Below are 23823 nucleotides of genomic sequence, written 5' to 3' on the forward strand. Positions count from 1 at the left end.
ATGGAGTGAAGCAGGAGTGTAACCTGTCTCTGAATACTTTCTCTAACCTCTCTTGATGAAAATATACATATTATGCGGACATAATTTGGTCTCCTATGTCTGAGTTCCGTCCACTGTCAGGTTAGAAAGATCCCTAATCATAAGTTGACAAGGAACTACAGTAGCCTAGGATGTGGTTACTACTTTAAAATTTTATAACCGAGAATTTCTGGTCATGTTAGTGCTTTATAGTCCAGTTACTTTTTACTTTAGGCTACTCAGGCAAGAATGTTAAGCCAGTTAAATTCATTCATGACTTGTGCACCCTGATCAGTAAAAAGATTCTTTTTGTTAAGATAACTGCATGGCGTGAGGACTATTTTCCTACTATTTAATATTCCAATCGTAGTTTGCTCGAGTGTTGGTGTGGCTTGTGTTTCAGACCTGCACGCAGGGTGAAGACAAACTGGCCATCGTGTGCATCACCCCCTCGCTCAAGGGCCTCAACGTTCGTCCCCCGGTCGCCACCAAGATGAAGTTCGTCCTCGACGGCTTCTCCACACGTCATTACGACCTGACCTACGTGGAGGACCCGAAGTTTGAGGAGTTTCAGAAGCCCACTCTCACTCCAAGAGGCAGCAGGAGTGTGCTGGAGATTAAGGTACGAGAGACGCTCTTTACCACACTTACACACAAACACTTAGACATGAGCGTTCTTCAAAAAAAGGTTGACGGAACAGGGACACACATGCAACAGGTTCCAAAAGATTTAGATTGTGCATTCTGTTCTAAATGAATGTGTAGCTCATTAATAATGGTGCCATCTGGTTATATATCTAATTAATTAGCATTTTAGAAATCAGAACATGATGGTTAGAATTGCTTAGTATTGTGTAAATCCCACTTTTTGCTTTAAAGATCCCATATTTTACTATTTCTTCAACAAGTTAACACAGGTCTCAAAGTTTCCCCCCAACGTGTGTGTTAGAAACGTGCTCGAAACGACTCTCAGGTAATGCATTTTTATACCTCAGTGTTCATGTAAATGAGTTACTGCTAAGCCACGCCCCTCCAGGGAGCAGCAGAGTTGAGCACCAATCAGTGGAGAGGGGATCTTCTTATATAAGGTCACAATAGGGGGAAGAAACTAATTCTCTTGTTTATGCCCAGGCCAATACAAAAATAAAAAAAAGGGGAAAAAAAGCAGGGAATGTACACACACACACACACACACACACACACACACACACACATTTAAATGTCTAAACAAATGATTTCTGCACAATAGCTATCCTGTATTACTGACAGTGTGCACTCAATCATGGACCCAGAAAGCTTAAAGTGTAAAGCTTGGTGGTGCATGTTTAATCAAGTTCATCTGAGTTCCGTCTAAAAATGGAAACAATAAGAAAAGATCTGACCTACGAGGTAACGCAGTGAACTATAAGGAATCTGTGAACAGTGATCCAGAGCAGGTGCCGAATATTAAATATTTAACACTGTATATTGAATATTTCCTTTCTTTATCCGAAGCTGATTAAAATTCCAGTGTGCTTTGAGACCCCTGGACCCGTCCGTACACAAACGAAACCACCTTGAGACTTTGCGCTCAGCGAGCTGGAAGGAAATAATACAGAGACCAAACAGGAAACGCAGTTCATTTCCTATTGCGGACCAGCTGACCCTCTAACCTGCGTATTCCCTCCGTCTCTCGTATTGTTCGCAGCTCCTCAGGCTTCCAGCCTTTGACACATTAATGGTGAGATCCTTCGCATTAACAGCGGAAACAGGGTGAGGAAATGAACATTCGAACAATGAAATGCAGGAGGATTTTTTCTTCTCTTTTTTTCTTTTTGTGAAGCTGCCACTCTCTGGTTAAGTGCAGCTGTTGAGAAGGGGGGGGGGGGGGTTCTTAGTATGAGTCTCTAGAATCAAATATCCTCCATGTTTACTGCATAATCCCTTTTAAAGACACACACACACACACACACAGATCTCTCATTTACCTTGTTCATACCTGATGCAGCTATTTACTGCAAATTATCAAAAACTAACCTTAATCTCAGTAAGCAAAAAACAAGCATTTTTTATTTATTTATATTTATATTTACGGCATTGGCAGACATCCTTATCGAGCGATTTACATAAGTGCTTTAAAGTTTTCATCAATAAATACATCCTTATACTAGGTCACTAGAAGTACCATCAGTCATTGTGTGTTTTTTGTTTATTGAATTTAATGTGTCATTTATTTACAAACAAAGTATAACATAATAAGGAGCAACCAGGTTGAAAGTCTTAACTTTATAAGATTAAAATACAAAACATATAGGCACTGTGGCCTCACACCTCCAGTGTCCGGGTTTGATTCCCGCCGCAAGGTCTGAGTGCATGGAGTTTGCATGTTCTCCCCATGCTTAGTGGGTTTCCTTTGGGTTCTCCGGTTTCCTCGCAAAGACATGCAGATAATCCTACGTAATTGAAGTTCTCAAATTGTGCGTGTGCAATTATCTAATACTTAAATAAGAATAATTTCGAGCTTAAAATAGGGTAAAGAATATTTAGAACCAGGATTTGTAATTGTTTATTTGTTCAGTAAAAAAAAAAAAAAATGTTAGTTGAATTTGATTACATTTGAGATATGTTTTGCCTTGTTTTGTAAATTCTATCATTTTAAGATACTTAATGAGTAAATGATGCACTTCAAGCCTAAACCTCATAAAATTAAATTTTATCCAAGGACAAGCCACGCGTTCTTGTTGTTTCAAGGACGCTTAGCATGCATGCCTGGTGTTTAATGCTAATGGGAACTAAAGCCCCCTGGAGACTTTTTGTGCGCTCTCATTCCCATGCAGTTTGTTTGTTTGCCTTCGTGGTGGTCCATGCCACTTTTTTTTTTCCTATAGAAATTAAAATAGAACTTGGCAGCTTTTGAGCAATTGTGAATGAACCAGAACCGATCAGGAGAAATGGACAGGGAGACTCAGTGAGGCAGACTCGTTCATGCAGCTTTAGAAAAAACCATTAATGGAGAATGAAAAATTCATTCTGAGCTGCACGAGGCATTAATGGTGGGAAATAAAAAAAAAAAAAAAAACCTGGGCTGGTTGTTGGAGGTTTGTCCAGAAATCTGTGTGTGTGTGCGTGTGTGTGTGTGTGTTTCTATGGGGTCGCTGGCTGATTGCTAGTGTATGGTAACAGGTGCAGACGTGAACAGTGTGTCCAATCTGCAAAGCCCAGGCTGTCATGCAAAGAATGTGATCACTCTCTTTATTGCCTTCTGCTCTCTCTCTCTCTCTCTCTCTCTCTCTGTCTGTCTTCTGGTTTACAGTCTGACTCATTTAGATTAGCAGATCAGTTTATTCGAAAATTTCCTCCCTCTTCCACCCTCCCAAAACCTAAAGAAACCCTAATTTGCATGTGCAACATGATTGACCACGCACGCACAATTTGCAATTCACCAGGACGAATAAAATGAAGCTGCATGTGAGGAAAATAACATTTATGACAGTGTTGTTGTTGTTGTTGCCAAATGTCCCCGTAAGCTGCTAATCTCAAACAGACTCCTGTCCGAGTAAAACTGGACCTGGAAAAACGATCAATTTAGGTATAAGCTTGTAAATGGGATTCTACGAAAATGTGTTACTTCATCAGCGGTGTGGATTTTAACATTGAATTGCTCTTAATCATGTGACTTTCAGGCTGCAGTGACTCACATCGTGTGTGTGCAAAGTTAATCTATTCAAATTTACTCCTTTAAATAAAACTCAATGGAGGCCACTAATAAGGGACCACTAAAGTTACTGTGTTTGGTCCATGTTTACAAAGTTTCTACAAAGCCCTGGAGAGGTCACATCAGATTGCTTTTTCCAATTAGCGTGCTCATTTTACTTAATTGTGTGCACATTGTTAAAAAAAACAGAAAACTTTAGACATTTTATTCAGTGATGAGCACATTGTTAAAATAAGGTGAACATTTTACTAAATCACGCACACAAAGAAAAACAAAACAAAACAAGCGAGCACTACTAAGTCATGTGGACACAATGTACTAAGTGAGTGAATGTTTTATTAAGTCATAAAATGAGTAATTTGTTTGCACACAGAGTAATAAAATGAGCGTTACAAGTCAAGTGCACGATGTAAAAAAGCAAGCCAGTGTTTTACTAAAGTCGTGCACACGGTGTAAATAAATGAGCTGAAGATGTGCAGTTTGAATGAAATGCGCACAATGGTCACTTTGTTTTTCGTTTATTCTTTTTTTTGTAAATTGTAACCTTGTTCGCACATTTTATAAAACGAGGAAATAAAAAAGGAAAATAAAGCTGTTAGTCAATCAGCTTTCAGTGTAATCAAGCCCTTTTTATGTATTAACATTTTTTTATTAACAAAATTATCTATCAGTACTAAAGAGTAAAATACTGATGATATGTAATGTGTATATTATGCAAATGTTCTCATTGTTTTCATTTAATAACCTGCGTTCGCATCATTGTTTAATCGTGTTGTGTTTGTCTCTCACTGTTTTTTTTGCGCGCAGGTTCCCCGTGTGGACGTAGAGGCGGTGAAGGGAGAGGTGCTGCGGGTGTCGAACCGCTCCTGCGAGAGCGTAACCCTGGTGGGAAACACGCTGGAGTGCACGGTTCCCTCCGAGCTCCAGACCGCCACCAGAGAGCTCGAGGTGGAGGTGAGAGAGGCCCGACGACGCCCCCTATCGCCGTCCGATTGTGCCAGATTAGCTTGAAGTCATTTCAGAGCGGGATATTAGATATTAATTTTTCCTCCACGTGCGCTTTGTGGTTGTTTTATGAACCCAGAAGACATCTCCGATAAGACAGCTCGTATTTCCTGTCCACACACATAAACAGCGGCAGATGATCTGATACGATGCCGAGCGCGGAACGGGCGCTCAGCGAATGTTAGCATGAGTGTGGCTCTAATCTAACCGCATCGAGACAGGGTGTGAGAAAAACGCACGTCCCAGACTAAACTCAATAACCGTCTCGGCTCTAATCTAATTTCCTGGTCTGGTAGCAGGCCTGCGCGTCTTTGACCACTTTTAAATTATTTCTGAAGGAAAGAATGCTTCTAATTGTAGAGAACTATTGCTTTTCCGGACAAAAATCAGTTGAAGTTTTTGTCCTGCTGTAATAGCACGTAACACATCAACGACCAGTTACATTTTACCGCCTCACAGCCGATTAATTTCCTGTAACAGTGTTTTAGTCCTTTTATACTGCAGCGAATTTTATATAATTTTATTTTATTATTATTCTTTTTTTTTTTTTAACCACTAGAGGTTGGAGGCATTTGTTTATTTGGGGTTTTTAGAATTCATTAATGCTATTGTATATTTCAAATTAGGATTTAGTGTATATGCATATATTACTGTTCACTGAAAATCCTCTGATTAGATTTTGGGAACAGAGTAAAGGTCAGAGAAAGGTCAATGACTGACGTTTTTCTTCAATAGCTTAGTTTCTCTTCAAAGTGCCTTTAAGAGTTTTTTTTGCTATGCAGATTAGTAAGAAGAACAATGTCTACACCTGTGCAGCGGCAGAGGCATCTGGAATCCACCACTGGAATCGAATTCTATTTCTTAAAGAGTGACACATTGTTCAGTTTAATTCATTTATAATGCAGTTAAATGTAATGTGGAATGTCTGCAAAACACATTTGTTGTTATTTTACAGCAGCTATAAACAGAAAAAGACAAAAAAAACTTAGTGAAAAAAAATTGCTCTGTCACGTCTGACACTGGAGACTCCTTCCAAACATGTTAACTGTGAGTGTTCCTTTGAATGAGCTGCTACTATGGAAACAAAAAGACACGTTGGATTATTATATAATATAAAACAAACCGGCGGTGCAGTGGCTTAGTGGTTAGCATTGTCTCCTTGCACCTCCAGGGTTGAGGGTTCGATTCCCACCTCGGGTCTGCGTGCATGGAGTTTGCATGTTCTCCCCGTGCTTGGTGGGTTTCCTCCGGGTACTCCGGTTTCCTCCCACAGCCCAAAAACATGCAGATTATCCTAACTGGCGTTCTCAAATTGCCCAGATTGTGTGAATGAGTGTGTGTGCCCTGTGATGGATTGGCACCCTGTCCAGGGTGTATTCGCCTCGTGCCCTAAGTTTCCTGGGACAGGCTCCAGGCTCCCGTGACCCTGAATACAGGATAAAGCGGTATAGACGATGAGTGAGTGAGTGAGTTAGTAATAAAATAAAACCTATGATTTGCAGCCGAATCACTTTAAGAGCAGATCTTACAGAAAAAAATTAGTCAAGACCCACGATTTGATCAATCTTTTTCCAGCACCTGGAGATCGCGAGTAGCCTCCCGCTACTGGAGGCACAGAGAGATCAGCCTGAGTGAAAGTCTGGAAAAATCCTGATTATCCAAATGACAGAATGCATTGATTTAAGTGGGTTCGGAGTTTGGGGAATGTTTAAATATACACACTGCAGCGCTGCACAAGCTGAGTTGAAAAACCAACGTGTACCAGATTAATGTCGGTGCATGTACACCACACTTATCTTAATTCTCAAGCGGTTTCTTAGCTCTTATACCTCTTATCTGCTGTTTGCTCCACTTCATCATGTACGTCTACAGCCGAAGGAATACTTTACTAAAAATAACTGAAGTGGAAGTCATCTCACATCTCGCACTCTCCTCTCAATCTTCTCTTTGGGTTTGTTTAACTTGCCGTTCGAGTTTTACGTTCACATTTTGTTCTTAACCGAGCATTTAACCGAGCAGCACACCACATGTGTAGATGATTCCACGTGTGTGTTTTTCTTCGCAGTGGATGCAGGCCTCGTCCTCTGTGATCCTGGGCCGCGTGGTTTTGGCACAGGAGCAGGACTACAGGCCGCTGATCGCCGGCGTGGTGTTCGTAACCATCCTGCTGCTCCTAATGCTCGCGCTCTTCGTCTGGATCAAAAGGAAGAAGCACATCGACGGTGCGTACTGTATTCGCGCAGTCTCGTCCGCGCTTGTCTTCTCCACGGACGTTCACGGGGCATGCTTGTTGTTTCAGGTCTGGAAGAGAAACTGATGTTTAATGGGGAACGTTTTTTATTTATAGCATGTGTTCTCCCGAGAGAGAGAGCGAGCGAAGTGGAAAGAGGCATCAGTTTCTGGGTTGCGCTAGACTGATAATGTAGGAGCACATGGGGGAAAAGGGGTCTGTCCTGGTTTTCTTTAAAAAACTCTCTCTCTCTCTCTCTCTCTCTCTCTATGTGCGTGTAGATTTAACTGAGGGGATGGTTTGGTATGACGGCCGCGCTCACATTCCACACTTGGACATGCTGGCAAACGCGAGGAGTGTCAGTCCCACTAACGAATTGGTGTCTCACGAGTCTCTGGACTATAGAACCACTTTGCTTGAGGGTACGTTTTGCTGCCTTTGCTGCTTCCTGCTCAAAATAAAACTTTTTATTTTTTGCATCATGTTGCTCCAGCAAGGGATTCTTCTACAGCTCAGCAGACAAACTTTTATCCTCACCCTTCTCCTTCTCCTCCTCCTCCTCTTTGCATGCTCTCTTGCTCTCGTGTCTCAAAGGAGTATAAACTCTCTCTTTCAGTCTCTCATGCGTAAATAAAAAAAAAAAAAAAGGCCAGGTCTCGAGTTTCACCCCCTCTGCCTTTGTAGTTATTGTAATTACCTGACCTCTTAGACCTCTCAGCTCATCTAGCTGACCCTACTAGTCCCAAGCCGTAGCGAGCCAGTGATTGACCTCTCGACCTTTCGACCCCCGCAGACCAGAGCTTGCCGATGTCTCCGAGCGAGACGTGTCGCCCTCCCCCGTACGTCCACCACATGCACATGGACCTGTCCTCCATGCTGGGCGCGGAAGGAGAACCGTCTTCCCCGCTCCTGCCCGGTTCGGCACTCGTGGACCTGAGCAGCCTCCACCCTGAGCTCCTGAAAGAGGTGCAGCACGTCGTCATCGCCAGGGAAGACCTGCTCCTACACGTCAACGAGATTATCGGAAGAGGTGAGGCGACACGCTAAAGATTTCTAACAATCTACCACATGCTCGGTGTATTAATCATAAACCTCGCTCGGTGCCAAAGTTTGCATCCCCATGGCACTGAAGTGGCCAAGAAAAAAAAAGGAAAATGCTTTACTAGGCAGATCTCCACAAGGAAGGAGGTACAACACATAATTAATTGTTAAATTATTGGCACCCATAATGTATAAAATAAACTTTGTTTCAAATCATTATATAATTTTAACTATTTTTTCTAATAGTAGTATTTATATATTTATATATATTTTTATCTTATTTTTTTAGCGCACAGTCCAGGAGCTCCTATAATCATTACCTGTTTCCCAGAGGTATAAATATGAAGTTGCACACCTAAATAACAAACAACAACAAAAAAGACAAAAGAATGCATATCCATAATCCACAATTAGGATCGAACAACATCATCACGTCTCTCAAAAAGTCATTTTCTTTCTGCATTTATTATTTTATCATCCACACTTGATAATTTCTGCTCCTGAAGCAATATAAACTAAACCTAATGCGAATAACTGTCCAGTTCAGTCACAATAGATTATACAGCATACAGCTACTGTGTACAGACTTTCTTCTCGCATTATCAGACTAACGATTTTTCACACTTTACATTATAAAGTGCAGCGCGATGACTGACGTCTGTGGTATGAAATCGTATAGCGTAAATTTACGCCGCACAAATTGTACACTTTCATGCAAAGTCATTTTAAAAGAAGCTTTTAAAAGGAATTCGAAGCTGTTTAAAAAAACGTGTCGAATTGGAGCGACACTGCAGGACGTCTGCATGCAAAATCGGCCCTATAGACTTCATGCTGTAAAGTTGTGTGTGTGTGTGTGTGTGTCTGTGAACTCAGGGAGATCAGGTTTACTGTAGGGTTCTCATTCTCAGCCTCAACCAGAATTCCCTAAAACCCACTGCATGTCCTGTGGGAAAGCCCAGGTCTGTGTGTGTGTGTGTGTGTGTGCGTGCGTGCATTATGGTTGAGTAAGTTTTGGTACAGCATGATTGTGGGGGTGCTTGGTGCGGTGATTCGCCCCCGTTTTAAATTCCCGTCTCATTGTTGCGCTGTCTCGAGGCCCCGTGTGGTAATCTGACTCGGCCGCCATCTGGGGGGACGTGATAGCAGCTCAGAGGGGAGATTACGCTCCTCTACACACACCATTATTTTAACACAAACACACCCCAACCTCAAAACAGCACACCACGCACACCACAGACCCACCTTTACTCACTGTTCAGGGTTTGTGTTAGAGAAAGCTCCCTGTTGCAATCGTTCTTGTTCAGAAGGTTGATAACTACTGGAGGTTTTAGACATTTCGCTTCAGTTCGAGACACCAGACTCAGATCTCAAATGAGGGACGTGACAAAACATCAGCACTTTATGCAGAGCGTGCATAGTCAGGTCGTTTTACTTGTTTAGTATTTTTAAACAGAACCTGAGGTCGACTCGTTTTGAGTTGCAGGATTTTTATTTTTATCAGATTTGAGCAGTCAGAACAAAAAATTAATGAATAAACGAATGAATAAAAAATTTTTTTTAAACGTGATTTCTATGATTTGCTACTTGCATATTTTATAGGAGCAATATACAGTATATATATTTTTTATATTGTTGTATTTTTGTTTGGTGCAGTGATTCTGATTCACTAATCGACATGCCTGAACCAGATTGAATTGAGAAACTAGGAGATTGAGAAATGCTGCTTTGTATAAATCCACTGATAATTCAGTTAAATTTCTTTGCATAGGTAGGAAGATCTGATTTCATTCTTAGACCCGGGTTTTAGTCCATGAAATGTCAAGTAGTTTAAGTCAAATAGTGATGAAACACCTTGGGGGGCGTCGGTGGCTCAGTGGTAGGTTTCTCATCTCCTATGCGGAAGGCCCAGGTTCGAAATCCCAGTCACTGGAAAAAAAGGTAGGGTTGTGTCAGAAAGGGCTTCTGACCTAAAACCTGTGTCAACATGGTCCATTGTGGCGACCCCTCGACAGGAGCATCCGAAAGACCAACAACAGTGATGAAACATCTTTTTGTACTGTATGTAAATACATAGAATTTTATTTCATATTGTTTTTCAACTGTGATTTGTCTTTATTAATAGTTCAGTTCAATTCATTTTTTTAAATGACAATGGTTATTGTCGCAAAGCAGCTTTACAGAATCATGAAATGATAAAACCGAGTTAAAAAAAGTGTGAGAAGAAAAATGTATAAATCGAAATTATAAGCAAGCTGAGGGCAACAAAAAAAAACTCCCTGAGATAACAATATAAAAAAAAATTAGAGGGCCCAGACTCCACAGGGACAACTCCACTCGTTTGGGTGATAACGGATAGCAGGGATTGATCTGTGGTCACACTGTGTGTTAGGAGGCTGGACGTTCAGTATACTGTAACAGGAAAGATGTTTAAAAGCCTTTCATTTGAATACTCACACACTTCGAAGGAACATAACTGCTCGTACTATAGAATTTGCGCTGATCGAGCGATAGCTGCCAAGTATCATGTTGTGTTTTTCTTTGCGCTTTATTTTACCCTATAGACCTGGGTACTGGTGCTGCCAACCAGTCTTGCACTTTATGTAGTTTTGTGTTAATAACTTTAACAAAGATTATAACTAGTTCGTTCTTTGCTGTTTGACGGAGAACCCTGGTACTGAGGGAACGTTGTTTCATTTCACCACTTACTGCCCCTGCTGTCTACTGTTGAAATGACAATAACAACTTCTTGACTTGTCTTCAGTCTGAGACATCAATCAGGTGGAAACAGTAACAACATGAAGGTGAGGCTAATTTCTCAAGCTGAAAAAGTTGCATTTATCGTTCTAGGCTTAGGGAGTCTCCTCAATGCACCTGCATTCATTCAACAAAGTTGTTGTTATTGACAGCTATTGTTCAGAAAAGCAACATTTAAAAAGACGAAAAGAAAAATAAATCTGATCTGGCTGTTCAAACCGAGTTTCTGATGTTAAACGGGTTCGAAACCATAAATAAATCAAATCCGTGACTCTGAGTGGATCAAGTTCAACTTTATTGTTCTTTCAGATGTTGTTGTCCAAAGCAAGAAAAGGAATCGAACACCTCCGAGTACAACCTCACAGTAAAGCTGTTTGACCCTCCGAGTACATTGCATGCAAGTCCACTCTGGGAAAATTTCCTCTCAGATGGCGAGACAGAGAGAGAGAAATAAAGGGAGCGAAGGAAACAGGAATATTCCCGCCGCATTGTTGCGCTGTCCGCACCGCAGGCAGCTTTGGGGATTCCTCATTGTTCAGGGCTGTAAAAAGTCTAGTGTAATAATCGGCCCCGTAAACACGGTCGCAGGACCTCTGATAGATTGATGCACTAAGGCTAACTTGTTGTCTTCCCCTCTTTGTGAACGACAGGACACTTCGGCTGTGTTTTCCACGGGACTCTGCTGGAGCCAGACGGCCAGAAACAGCACTGCGCAGTCAAGTCTTTAAACCGTGAGTGTGTGCACGACCACTTACAACGTACACGAGGTCATACAGATGTTTCACAGCTGTAACATTTCACAGCATGTAAATGTGATTGATCACAATGTAGTGTAGAAGCTGTGGATTACATTAATGCGTTCGTATGCTAATACTGTACGTTATCATTTCTATAGTAACAGCTCAATTAATGTTGCTTGTAAAACAGATTACAGGTTAAATTAAAGAATGTTTACTGTTATTTTCAGTCTCCAGCATTAGCTCTGAACCTTTATCTAAACCATAATGGTTTTTTAATAGAGACTGTAGATGCAAATAGTTTTTACTCAAGATCTCTCTTTCTTTCATTAAGCGGTGTGGCACGAGGGTAATCTATCACAGCTCTCTTTTAGGATGTCTGTGTGAGCATTAAGATGATAATAACGATGACGAACGATCCATCTAGCGGCCGTCTCACATTAGAGTCGACTCTAATCACGTAACTCGTCGTTCTGAGACCTTCTGAGATTTACGACCTCTTCGCCGAGCTCGTTCCTCCTCACCATTTGTTTTCACCGTCAATTTTTTTTCCGATTTCAACGGCGCTGAACCGCGGCCGAAGTTCTGTTGACACATTTATTATGTACACAGTCCAACTTTCATTTTCAAGTAACACGTTTGGCTCTAATTATCTTTTTGACAACACTTTTCATTCCGGTTCAATTAACTGACAGTATTTACAGCATTAGTTAACACAAACAGAGCGTTTTAACCATTTGTGTTCCATCAACAACATGAACAAAGTAACTCACACCGGTGTTGATTGACAACTTTTTACAAGTCTTGCAATTTTTGTTGATTTATGTAAAATTATTGGAGTCATGGATTGAACTGCTGGACAAAGCAGAAGTACTTACTTTATTACTTTTGTGTAACTTGTGTTTTGTTAATTCTACACTTTTAATTATTACATATGGAAAAAAAGTAACAAAATTACAGGGATGAAATCGACAGGATGTACGATAAATCAGAGTTGCTATTATTATACTAAAGTTATGAAAAAAAAAATTTATTCTTCTTTTACAGTACTAAAAATGTGCCAACTCCTAATATTTTTTATTAAGTAGTTAAAGAACATCGTATTACATAATGCATCTATTAATATTATTGTGGAATGTCTATGAAACAGCTATGATAGCAGCTATAAACACTTGTTTCCTCATCAGTTGTTCTCTTTTTTTAAAGCGCAAGCTCTGACTAAAGCACTGACACTAGATAACATAAAATGTTAGTTAAATCGTTCCTATTTTTTTTTCACCATTTTTAAGGTCTTCCTGGATGCAATCTAAAATCCACTGAATGGTATTAGAAATTCCAGATGTTCAGGTGTAGCACATGTGGCTGCTGAGCTCTAAATAAGAGTCACAGACATTAATCCAGCCCTACACCTGATCTACTGTGTAAACACTGAACAGCAGTCCTGTTTTTTTTTTTCTGCTCGTTCTCCCTTTGTGCTCCCACTGAAACCCTAAACAGCTGTTTAATCTTCTCTGAACGTGAAAGCTTCGCAAACTAGATTAAAGAGGAGCCGGGGGGAAAGGGGCAGCCCCGGAGAGAGACGCAGAGTGCATCCAGTAATGGCTGGCTCATGTTACACTAGATTAAGTCCCATCCCTGGAACAGTTTCTCTCCAGGGTGACGTATTGAGCCTTTGTGTAAGCGCTGAAGGCATTTCGAGGGGAATGTGGTTCAGCTGATGGTTTTGTGGAGTAAAGTAGATGGAGGATGATGGAGAAGAGTGGAGCGTGAGCGTATGGTATCAAACAGACTTTTAATCGTATAAACGATGAGCAGATTTCTATTTAAATGACATTCTGATTCAGAAATGTAGAATCTCTAATTGTCCTTAAGTTTTATAATTAAAAGTTAATAGAACCCTGTGTGGATCTCACAACAAGCTGTTAAACCTTTTCAGGATGCCCTTAATAATCAAATAAACCTTTAGGTTAGATTAAGGTTTTTTTTTAGGAGGAAATTAATAAACACACTAATTTGTGCCACACACTAACATCATGATAAGTACACTCCTAGAAAAGGGTTCTTTGGATAGTTCTTAACTTCCAGATGAAGCATTGCAAAGCTTCATAAACAATTATGGAAGGAGTCTCCAGTGTCAGCGTCGTCACTGTAACCTCAAGAAAGGAGAAAAAGCACAACATCATTGAGGACCAAAGATTTAGTTTAGAAGATTTAGAACTAGTTTGTGGGATTTCCACAACATTTATTATAACTATAAATGTTTAAAACACAAAAAGCTATCATGCCTTTCTTCATCCTGGTGCTTAATAAAACAGATTTGCACTTGCTGCGTGTTGTAACTGCAGGTATCACAGATATCGAAGAGGTCTCTCAGTTCCTGAAGGAAGGAATCATCATGAAGGACTTCAGCCATCCCAATGTGCTGTCTCTGCTGGGGATCTGCCTCCCTAGTGAAGGCTCTCCTCTGGTGGTCCTGCCCTACATGAAGCACGGAGATCTGCGCAACTTCATCCGAGACGAGAGCCACGTACGTTCAGATAGACCGTCAGCGTTCACACAGCGTTCAACTGTAAAAAACAAAAAGTAGCTCTTTTTAGGTTGCGTGTTTGTTTCTCAGCATTTCGTTTTTCCTCAGCAGAACCCCACGGTGAAGGATCTCATGGGCTTCGGCTTGCAGGTGGCTAAAGGCATGGAGTATCTTGCCAGCAAGAAGTTCGTACACCGAGATCTCGCGGCCAGGAACTGCATGTAAGATTTCAGCAACACAGTGAAAGAGATTATTATTTTTTTATTCTTTTATATCTGTGGATGCTTTCTGAGCTTCAGCATTAATATTGTATCGCAATGCATTATTTACTCGCCTCCGAGTCCAGCAGCAGCTGGGCTTCTTATAAAGAAAAGAAATAACACAAATATAAGGGATGTCTATAAGGAACAGGCTTCAGGGTGTTAGTAGATGTGCCTGGTTTTCTGTGGTGGATCTCCTAAATAAACAAAAACTGTTTCATTTGGTTTGTTAGCTAAATAAGGCTGGTTAGCGCAAGAGCTACAACTGAGCTACAATCACTAACATTCGCCAGTGAGTATACTGTAGCATTGAGGTTCTGTAGCTGAAGGTTCAGAGTGTCAGGTCTACCTTAAACATCAGACCTGATCTGTGGCAATTTGAACTAAGCTAATGCAGAAAAAGAACTGAGATATGAGATCGTTTAATTCACTGAACAATTATTAAAAGCGATATCAGAATTTTTTTTTTTCTTTTGTTTTATTCATCTTTTATAAAAGTAACCCTGAACTGAAAAAAATGTAATAAGTGGTCAAACCCTTAAAAATTGGTTTTAAGATGGAAGCTCGGTCAGGGTCAGGGTTCGAATCCCGCCTTGAGGTCTGTGTGCGTGAAGGTTGCATGTTCCTCCTGTGTTTAACGGGTGTCCTCCCACAGTCCGAAGACATGCCGATTAAACTCGATGCTCCCAAATTGCCCGTAGTACCATGGTCGTAAAAATGGGAATAAATCCAGTGGTCATGTGGTCCCTAGTTGGACTTCAGAGGTTCCTACTGTAGATAGATGGATGGTGCTAAGTCGCATAAAAAAAAAATTAACAAACCTCATCAGTGTTTAAGTATGTATGTACTGTAAGGAAGTGTTCTGGACCAATCACATCAAGGATTAAAGGGATAAGATGTTACCAAGGAACTTGTAGACTGTTGTAATATGTTCAGCTTTTATACAGGGAGAATGTGGTTAAATACAGTAAAGTGCAAAAGTCTCCTCATTTTATTAACATTAAATTAAATGAAATAAATGGGAATAAATTCTTTACTCCCACAGGCCGCAAAGTGCCTAAAGATTTTAAATCAGGTTGTTTATGTACAGTAACAATCTCAGCAGCGACCTCATTTCCCCTCTCATCTGTTCCAACATCAGCATTATACTAATCACCACCACCCTGATCATCTGTCATCATCTGCACCTGCTTCTCTCCGGTTCATGACTTAAGTTAGACGTTTTTTTAATGATTGGATGATTTATAGGCCACTGTGTGGCTTAATAACCAAAAAACTGGAGAACTTTTCCTCAAAACTACATTAACAATACAAGGTAGTCAGGCTCTTAGGAAGCAAAATACTGTATGAGGAAATGAGAGGAGCTCTCGGGATTTGAAAGTAATTCAGCTCTGTTGTATTTTTCTTTGCGTTTTAATGTTATTTTTTACTTGGATTAATACATTATATGTTTTACAATGAGAGAATTCAGCTGAGAGGTATACCTGAGTTTGTACTACTGTGTTTTATAACACACTGTGCCTTGTGTGTGTTTTGACATGTAGGCTGGATGAGAGTTACACAGTAAAAGTGGCGGACTTTGGCCTGGCCAGAGACGTGTACGATAAGGAATACTACAGCGTCCACAACAAGAGCGGAGTCAAGCTGCCCGTCAAATGGATGGCTTTGGAAAGTCTGCAGACTCACAAATTCACAACCAAGTCTGATGTCGTGAGTGATTTTTGTCATATAATTACCTATAACACATTTGTTTACTGATAAAGATCGGGTCTATGCATTTGTAAAACTGTACCGGGTATTAACATCCAATACCAAAATACCAATACCACAGTTTTATGTAACATCCAGTTACTGGTTTCGTGTTTATAAAGATCTTGATATCAGGGACATCATCATGAAGGAACAGGTTTGGGCCTCTCAGCTCCAGTGAAGGGAAATAATGTGAAATGATTAGCAATGAAGAAGAAAGAAGCAGCAACAACAACAAAAAAATCCTTTACAGACTTTGTTCACAGATTATATACAGCCAGTTCACTTTTATCTTTCAGATCAATCTGTGATTCAGAGTACAGTACAAGCCATACAGAAGGTCAGGCAATAAAAAGCTAATCCTCAAACGTCTCAGGAGCTAGTTAAATTTATTGAGCGCACCTGGATTCCACTCCACAAACACGAATACATGACTGTAAAGCTTATTAATTACACCGATCGAGCTTAGGCTGTTTACACAGGACTTAATATTTCCTCCAGATCTTAAACTGCACTTAACTCGTGTACATGCATGTCAGAGATTGCGAAGTATATCATGAATCATGCGCTGATGTCTAAGTAGTGCTGTAGCCCGGGGGGGGGAGGGGGGGGGGCGAGCAGGACGTGATCTGCACTGACTGATTTATGTCCATACATCCTTCATTACAAAACATACTCCCTTTAATGAAGACTTACAGTAGTAGGAGATTCTACTTAGTAGCGTAGACACAAACAAGACTCCTTTTTTTCCTGTGTCTCAACTACCAGGTCGAATCAGACACTGTGCAGAAGACATCCGTACCCGCCTTAACTCTTAATCAAACCGGGCGGGGCAAATTGCTCTACAGTAGCAGCCAGATCAAATCAAACACTTTGTTTTTCGATTGGCATGGGAGTGTTACTGACGTTCCAAACAATCCACTGGGTGTTAAAGAGGGCTGAACGTGTGAGATCATTCAACCTCTGATCCTCATCATGGCTTAAACACGTAGAGACTCTGACTCAGATGATGTCTGTGCTTTGGTGCACATCTACTATATATCCAGCATAGAATCTTTTAAAAAAAAAAACAAAGCAGGCGAGTCCTTTTCCCTGTCTCCGGCCGGCACGCTAATCCTCGAGACACAGAACGTGATAACTCAGTCTCTGTAACTCATGACGCCACTTCGCTAAAACTACCTTTGAGTCGGATTTCATTTCAGAGCAAGCCGTGGCATATCTCGAACACTATTAGCTGTTGAAAATCACGCTTTTAGTGCTTGTCGACTTCCTGTTTAAAAAGTAAAACTCACCCACGTCCAAAATCGAGTCAATTCACAGGACACGGTCATATCTTGAGTAACGATTCGTAGAATATTTAAAACTAAGGTCTGAATTCACGCTTCGCTTTGTTCTTCTCTTTATCCTTCGCAGTGGTCGTTCGGGGTGTTGCTATGGGAACTGATGACCCGAGGAGCCCCGCCCTACTCGGACGTCAACTCCTTTGACATCACGGTTTTCCTCCTGCAAGGACGAAGACTCCTGCAGCCCGAGTTCTGCCCCGATGCCCTGTAAGCCAACACACACACAGGCACACTCACGCGCGCGCGCACACACACAAGAGGGAGGGAAGCGTGCCTCAGTGCTCTCATTAGCTTTGTACGAGAGCGCAAAAACAAAGAGGCTTTGTTGAACGCCATTTGAGTCAGTGACCTGGTAGCAACTCATCAGAAGCCTCAGCCAACTCAGCTCCACATGACTACTGAAGCTTAACTCACCCTCCTCCCTACACAGCTCTGAGTGGTCTCACACACACACACACACACACACACTCCCACAGCAGGCACCGCTGGCACTCTGAGTAACAGATACACTCATGCTCAGCACCCCGTAGATACGAGCAGACTAGATCAGCGCCTTCCCATATAATAACAGTGTCTCAGTTATGAACAAACATTTCCTCCCATCTGGAGCTGCAGAATGATCCGACAGACTTCTAATCCAATCACCCAGAAACCTCCTCCTCCTCCTCACTGTCGTCCTCATCTTCATCCTCGTCCTCCTCCTCGTCTGGCTCTGCACATTACCACAATGTTTGCCCTGTTTGCACAAAATAATCGCTGTTTAGAAGGTCGTCACAGGCTTACCTTTTAACACATTTATGAAAGGAGTCTCCAGTGTCGGAGTGTGAACGAGATGGTTTCGGATAAAACTTAAAACAATAATCCCGTCCCTTTATTTATGATTTTTTTACTCCCTCTCTCTCAGCTACAACGTGATGATCGAGTGCTGGCACCCGAAACCCGAGCGGCGCCCCACTTTCTCCGAGCTGGTCTCGCGCATCTCCGCCATCTTCTCCAGCTTCAGCGGAGAGCACTACATCCTCCTGAACACCACCTACGTCAACATCGACAAGATGACCCCCTACCCTTCTCTCATCTCGTCTCAGAGCCAGCTGGACCGGGACTGCTGCACCTGAAAGCGGACAGAAAGAGAGAGAGAGAGAGAGAGAGAGCGGAGACGGAATACACACACACACAAACAAAACAACACACATACACACACAATAGAAGAAGCAGGAAGGGAGGAAAGCTATCCGGGACCGGCGTAAAGGGAGGGAGCTGATTGTCTGATTGTCTTTATCACTGTAGATAGAGTCGAGCTCCGTGCAGCGTCCTCCCCGCCGACACGCACCCCGACCCGAGAGACTGACAGACGCAGAGCAGCTCTCAAGGTGTCGTCTCTTACACAAGACAAACGCTGATCTAAACTGTGAAGAGAAGTCAGGGGTAGCTCAGTGGTTAAGGCACTGGCCTACACTTCGGAAGGTCCCAGGTTCAAATCCCACGACCACGAAGGTGTCCCTGTTGGGCCCCTGAGCAAGTCCCCTGAACCCCTCAACTGCTCAGATGTATAATGAGATAAAAATCCCTAAATCCGCGCTGGGTTTTTAATTAAATCTGCTCCTCCCGAAGTGCAGCGTTGATGTGACGTACACTGTTCACGGCTGATCCAGGATCAGCTCTTGTCTATACGTAAATACGTTTGTATATAAACTGTATGAACTGCTAAACAGACTGGACACTGAGACTCTTGATTAAAAAAATAATAAGTATAATAATAATTCATAAGAATGGATTATTTGCCATTTTCTGTGCTGGTTGGTGCTGTATGTGTTCAGCAACGTTTGATTGATTGAAGGACGTCGCGCATGTGTCGTGAAGCACTGACCTGAGGACAGCAGGATGGGACTCGCTCTCAGCAGAACACTGGATGTGAACCGACACAAATGAATCTATAAATGGAAATGGATGATTGTTTGTACTTTGGGATGCATCGATACTGTTACTGGCGTCTGGGGTCATCAGGTACAGAGCTGATGTTGTGCTTATTACATTTTTTAAGATGCTGTATGGGGAAGTTACCACAAGGGGGCATAATGCAAGAACCCTAATATGAACATCTTAACCATGAGACTAGGTTGGAAAAAATGTCTAGAATGCTTACAGCTGAACCCGAATCAGGAAAAAAACTGGTTTGCGTTTTACGAACAAAAGTATGTGCACCCCTTGACCCGTTTTTGATTCTAAACTAAGCTTGTGTTGAATTGTATGGAATGTCTGTAGAGTGAGCTCCATAAAGACATGGTGAGTTGAGGTTAAAAGTGGGTCTGAGCACCTCTGGGTTGAAAGCAAGAACCAACGTCAGTAATTCTCTTCTAGATGAATGAACACAATTCCACACAGACACACACTGCCAAGTCAAGAACAAAAGTTATCCTTACTTTTATAATGTGTAAATTTTGCCACTATAAAATATGAGAATGACATTGCAAAGGATGTAGAACTTTTAAAATGAGCTTTTTTATTATCATTATTATTAGTATTATGTTTTAGGTCACAGAAACAACCGAAAACAGCTAGAAGAAATGTGATTATGTGTATCTGTGCTATTTTTTTCTATATCTTTTGCTGTCAGGTTTGTATAGTTGGTTAAAATTAACCAAAATTCAGTTCAATATGTTGCCTAGGTTGTGCTGAAAAAAAAAGTATATGTCACTCTGTACTGCACAATCCTGAGCCATATACACTGTATTTTTATCTAAAAAAAAAAAAAGGTAAAATGCTCTGTGTTTTAGGAGCTAACAAGCACATACTGTATGGGTGTGATGGCCTGGGGTGCACAAACTTTTGCCCAAAAGAACTTGCAAGACACCTAGAAAGAACAGCGAACCTCCGAATCTAGTAGGATGAATGCACATGTACTGATTAGGTTTAAATCTGAGAAACATAAACAGAGATGAAATGTTTTATGATGGAGAAACACATCAGTAGTTTTGATATTTGTGTTTAGTGAGTGAAAAAAAAACCCATTGTACTCGTACTAGCTCTGAAATAACGCTATCGATGCAGCCCTGAATCTGTTTCCTTTCTTTTCACTTGTACACATATTCAGACATCATGGAATAATCGGTATGTATAAGCTTATACAGCTCTTAGCAATCACAATCGGATTTGTTAAATAATTTCTGATTATTTTTGTCATAAAAATATGAAATGTGATCTCAGTGACGTATGAATGTGAGTTAAAGTTCCACTGAGTGGTGTAAATGGCGTCTGTTTGTCATGTCTGACCTGCTGTGTGATTAATGTATAGTATATATATATATAAAACACAGACTGATGTAGCGTGTCATACAGAATTTTTTTAGATTAGTGAGAAATGTTCTTGACTGTATATTGTATTAGACGAAAACGTTTCCTGTCCACAAGCATGACTCTCGCTCACAGTGACACGCAGCAGTCGCTCCGTATAAATAAGGTACAGATAATATCTTGTTTTGTTTTTTTTTTCCTCGTGACTTTGTTAAATAAAGTTCCATCATCAGATCATCAGATCTTCTGTGCAGAATAAAGCCGCTTCTCATGGGTCCTGTTCCTGAACGTGACCGTTCTAGCACAAATGTTTCATTGTTCTCCGTTCGTCCTCTCGTTGGCTAACGGAGCTGACCCTGACCTTTATTTACCCTTGTTGGGTATCATTTGACCTTTGACCTATTGTTGTCTAGACAAGTTTCCTCTCATGATTTGCCTGTGAAACAAAAAGATGAAAGTGTGTCTCGATACAGAGATCATCATCATCATCATCATCATCTGTATCAAGGGTCTGCTCTTGTTAGAAACTTGTGTCATGTGACCTGACCTTCAACACCGATTCATAAAGACTCGAGACGGATTATGAGACGAGGATCACTCTGCAGTTTAATAAATCAGTAAACCGGTGCGGGCTCAGGGCTGCACACACACACACACACACACACACACACACACACACACACACACATCATCGATCGAGCAAAAAAACTAAACAATAACCAGAGTCTTTTCTGAGAGGTGAAATACAGTGAAGGGCAAAAGTTTGCACACTGGTTAAAGATTTACAGCAACAAGACAGTAAGATTTAACATGTTTGTTAATGATCAATAACAATATTACTTATAATAATACACATTTAAGATTTAATAATGAGAGAATTCAGTGGCAAACTTTTGCGTGCACACACTGCCCCCTTGTGGATATCATTCAAATAGCAATATCATCATCAAAACTCTCATTTTATTTTCTAAAAGGTGTTAAACTGTAGGATTTTATTTATTTATTAAATAGAACGTATAAAATTACAATAATTATTTGGAACATATTAATGAATTAAATTCAAATTAAACGTTTAAAACGTTTGAAGTGTACGATTGTTTTTGAAAAACCGACTTCAAACGGCTTTTGTCGCGTCTGGTGTGAACGTGTTGAACAAACGTACAGCAGCGCCATCTTGTGGTAAAACGCAGCAAAGACACGATATCCTAAGTACAGAATTGTTTGAGTGTTGTTTAAAGAAAAAATCATAATAACATTTTTTTATTTATTTTGCATTCAGAAACATTTAAAAGATCCTACATTCAGAATTTGTTTTAAACATTTTTTTTCACTTTTTGGTTTTATTAATAATCTTAACATTCACTCCTGAACATTTTTGTATTTGTGGATAATAAAGGAAATAAAAATGGGGCAGATCTGGTACCTGGGTGTGCATAGAAGAAGAAAAAAAATAACTTAGTAGATTTTAAAGGGAAAAAATGATTATTGACTCTCGATACCATAAGGTATCTGTAGACAAAATATGATGAATGAACACACTATGCTAAATATGATGATGACTATGAATATACATTAGGAATATGACGAAAAACACACACACACAGTAAATGTCCCATTGATACCGTTTACCAGAGGGTGCACAAACTTTTGCATTTGACTATACAGTATATGACCTTGCTAAAGAGAGTACATTTCTTGCTTTTGCACGAACGCTGACTGATGATGTGTGTATGGCCCGGAGCCTGAGCTGTTTCCCTGATTTATAGACGTGCTGAGTGATTTTAGTCTCTAGACGTTGTCCTTCAGTCTGTTCTCTCCCTCTCTATGAACCAGTGTTGAATAACGTAGGGAACGTCCTGGAAGACAAGCAAAGAGAGGTTTCTTTCGATCCTGACGTCAGGTCACATGATATGGATGTTTCAGACATGAGCTGACCCTGAAAAATCCACACCATTTTATCATACAACCTTAAAAGGGGGAACAAACATCAGAGTAGGTTCAATCAGGGTTTTTATGTCGCAGGGGAGATCTTTACCTCATGAGGATAAACTGTAGGAGCCGTCTAGACAACACTGGACCGGATGTTAAGTTAAAACAAGGGTAAACAAAAGGTCATGTTCAGCCAAGACAGACGATAAGAATAAGGACTGAGAACAATGAGACGGTTGTGATTGAATGGTGCAATAGACCATTTAAAGAAAACCTTTTTTCAGTAATTATGTGCATTTATTTTTCTCCTTGTTCCTGTAATCCTCTTCTGGTACTACAGGGCCACTAAAGTAAGGGGCATGGAAGAAGAAAAAATATGCCTGATCAGTCTTTGCAAGTTCTCACAAAATCCCAAGTGGAAGACAAGTGGAAAAAAAAATCCTTAGTCTTCTTTTCAAATGAGATGGTAATGTATTTTAGTGTGATTGACACTGACATTAAAAAATGTCATTACAATTCATGTTAGGACTGTGCTGTAGGAGTCTAATGATGACCGCTGTATTAATTCCCATTATTTCCTAATCTGCAGGTCTTTGGGAGAAAACCAGAGAAATTCCACCAAGCATCGGGAGAACATGTAAGTTCCCCTAAGGCGGGAATCAAACCCAGACCCTGGAGGTGCGAGGCCGCAGTACTAACCACTAAACCACCGTGGCACCTCTAAAACAAAACAAACAAACAAACAAATGTCTGAATAATAAAAATATTTTACATCAAACTATTTAAAAATGTGGGGAAAAAACTGCCACATCAAAATATTATAGTGTAAATATTAAAAAAATATCATTTACAATAATAGTTACTATAATTGAGCTATTATTATTATTATTATTATTATATTGTTGTTGTTGTTGCTAGAAAATAGGCAATATTTATTCATTTATTTTTTATTAATTTATTTACCCAAAAAAAATCACAAAAATAAAACCAGTAAGTCAACAACGAAACAGCGCCCCCTTGTGTGAAACTCATGGTGCGCATGCATTCCGTCATTCCGTCGAGTCTTAACATCATCCAATCAGCGTGTCAGTTTAATGATTGACACCTTAATAAAGCAATGAAAAAGCGACTGACAGCTCAACCGGCCAATCAGATCACAGTAGGCAGGACTAAGAGGAGCGCGCGAGGACAAGGAAATCATTTATATTCACGGTCTGGACACCAGTTAGGTCTTTTAATACGTTT

At 40.6% G+C, this 23823-nt stretch overlaps 1 protein-coding gene across 2 annotated transcripts in view; it reads left to right on the forward strand.

Moving 5' to 3' along the window:
* Positions 1-20405, forward strand: part of met (MET proto-oncogene, receptor tyrosine kinase) — a 57671-nt gene extending 37266 nt beyond the window's left edge. The window contains exons 11-21 of one of the 2 annotated variants that reach the window (XM_053506296.1): positions 422-640; positions 4520-4666; positions 6783-6939; positions 7229-7369; positions 7741-7977; positions 11393-11473; positions 13825-14006; positions 14118-14227; positions 15811-15976; positions 17429-17565; positions 18263-20405. In XM_053506296.1, the coding sequence (XP_053362271.1) occupies positions 422-640; positions 4520-4666; positions 6783-6939; positions 7229-7369; positions 7741-7977; positions 11393-11473; positions 13825-14006; positions 14118-14227; positions 15811-15976; positions 17429-17565; positions 18263-18473 (1788 nt within the window). In that variant the 3' untranslated portion in view covers positions 18474-20405. The remainder of the gene's footprint in view (positions 1-421; positions 641-4519; positions 4667-6782; positions 6940-7228; positions 7370-7740; positions 7978-11392; positions 11474-13824; positions 14007-14117; positions 14228-15810; positions 15977-17428; positions 17566-18262) is intronic. The other variant, XM_053506297.1, reaches the window with a different exon arrangement.
* Positions 20406-23823: the final 3418 nt, after the last annotated feature.

The sequence above is a fragment of the Clarias gariepinus genome, chromosome 10, assembly GCF_024256425.1.
Source record: "Clarias gariepinus isolate MV-2021 ecotype Netherlands chromosome 10, CGAR_prim_01v2, whole genome shotgun sequence".
Taxonomy (NCBI): Eukaryota; Metazoa; Chordata; class Actinopteri; order Siluriformes; family Clariidae; genus Clarias; species Clarias gariepinus.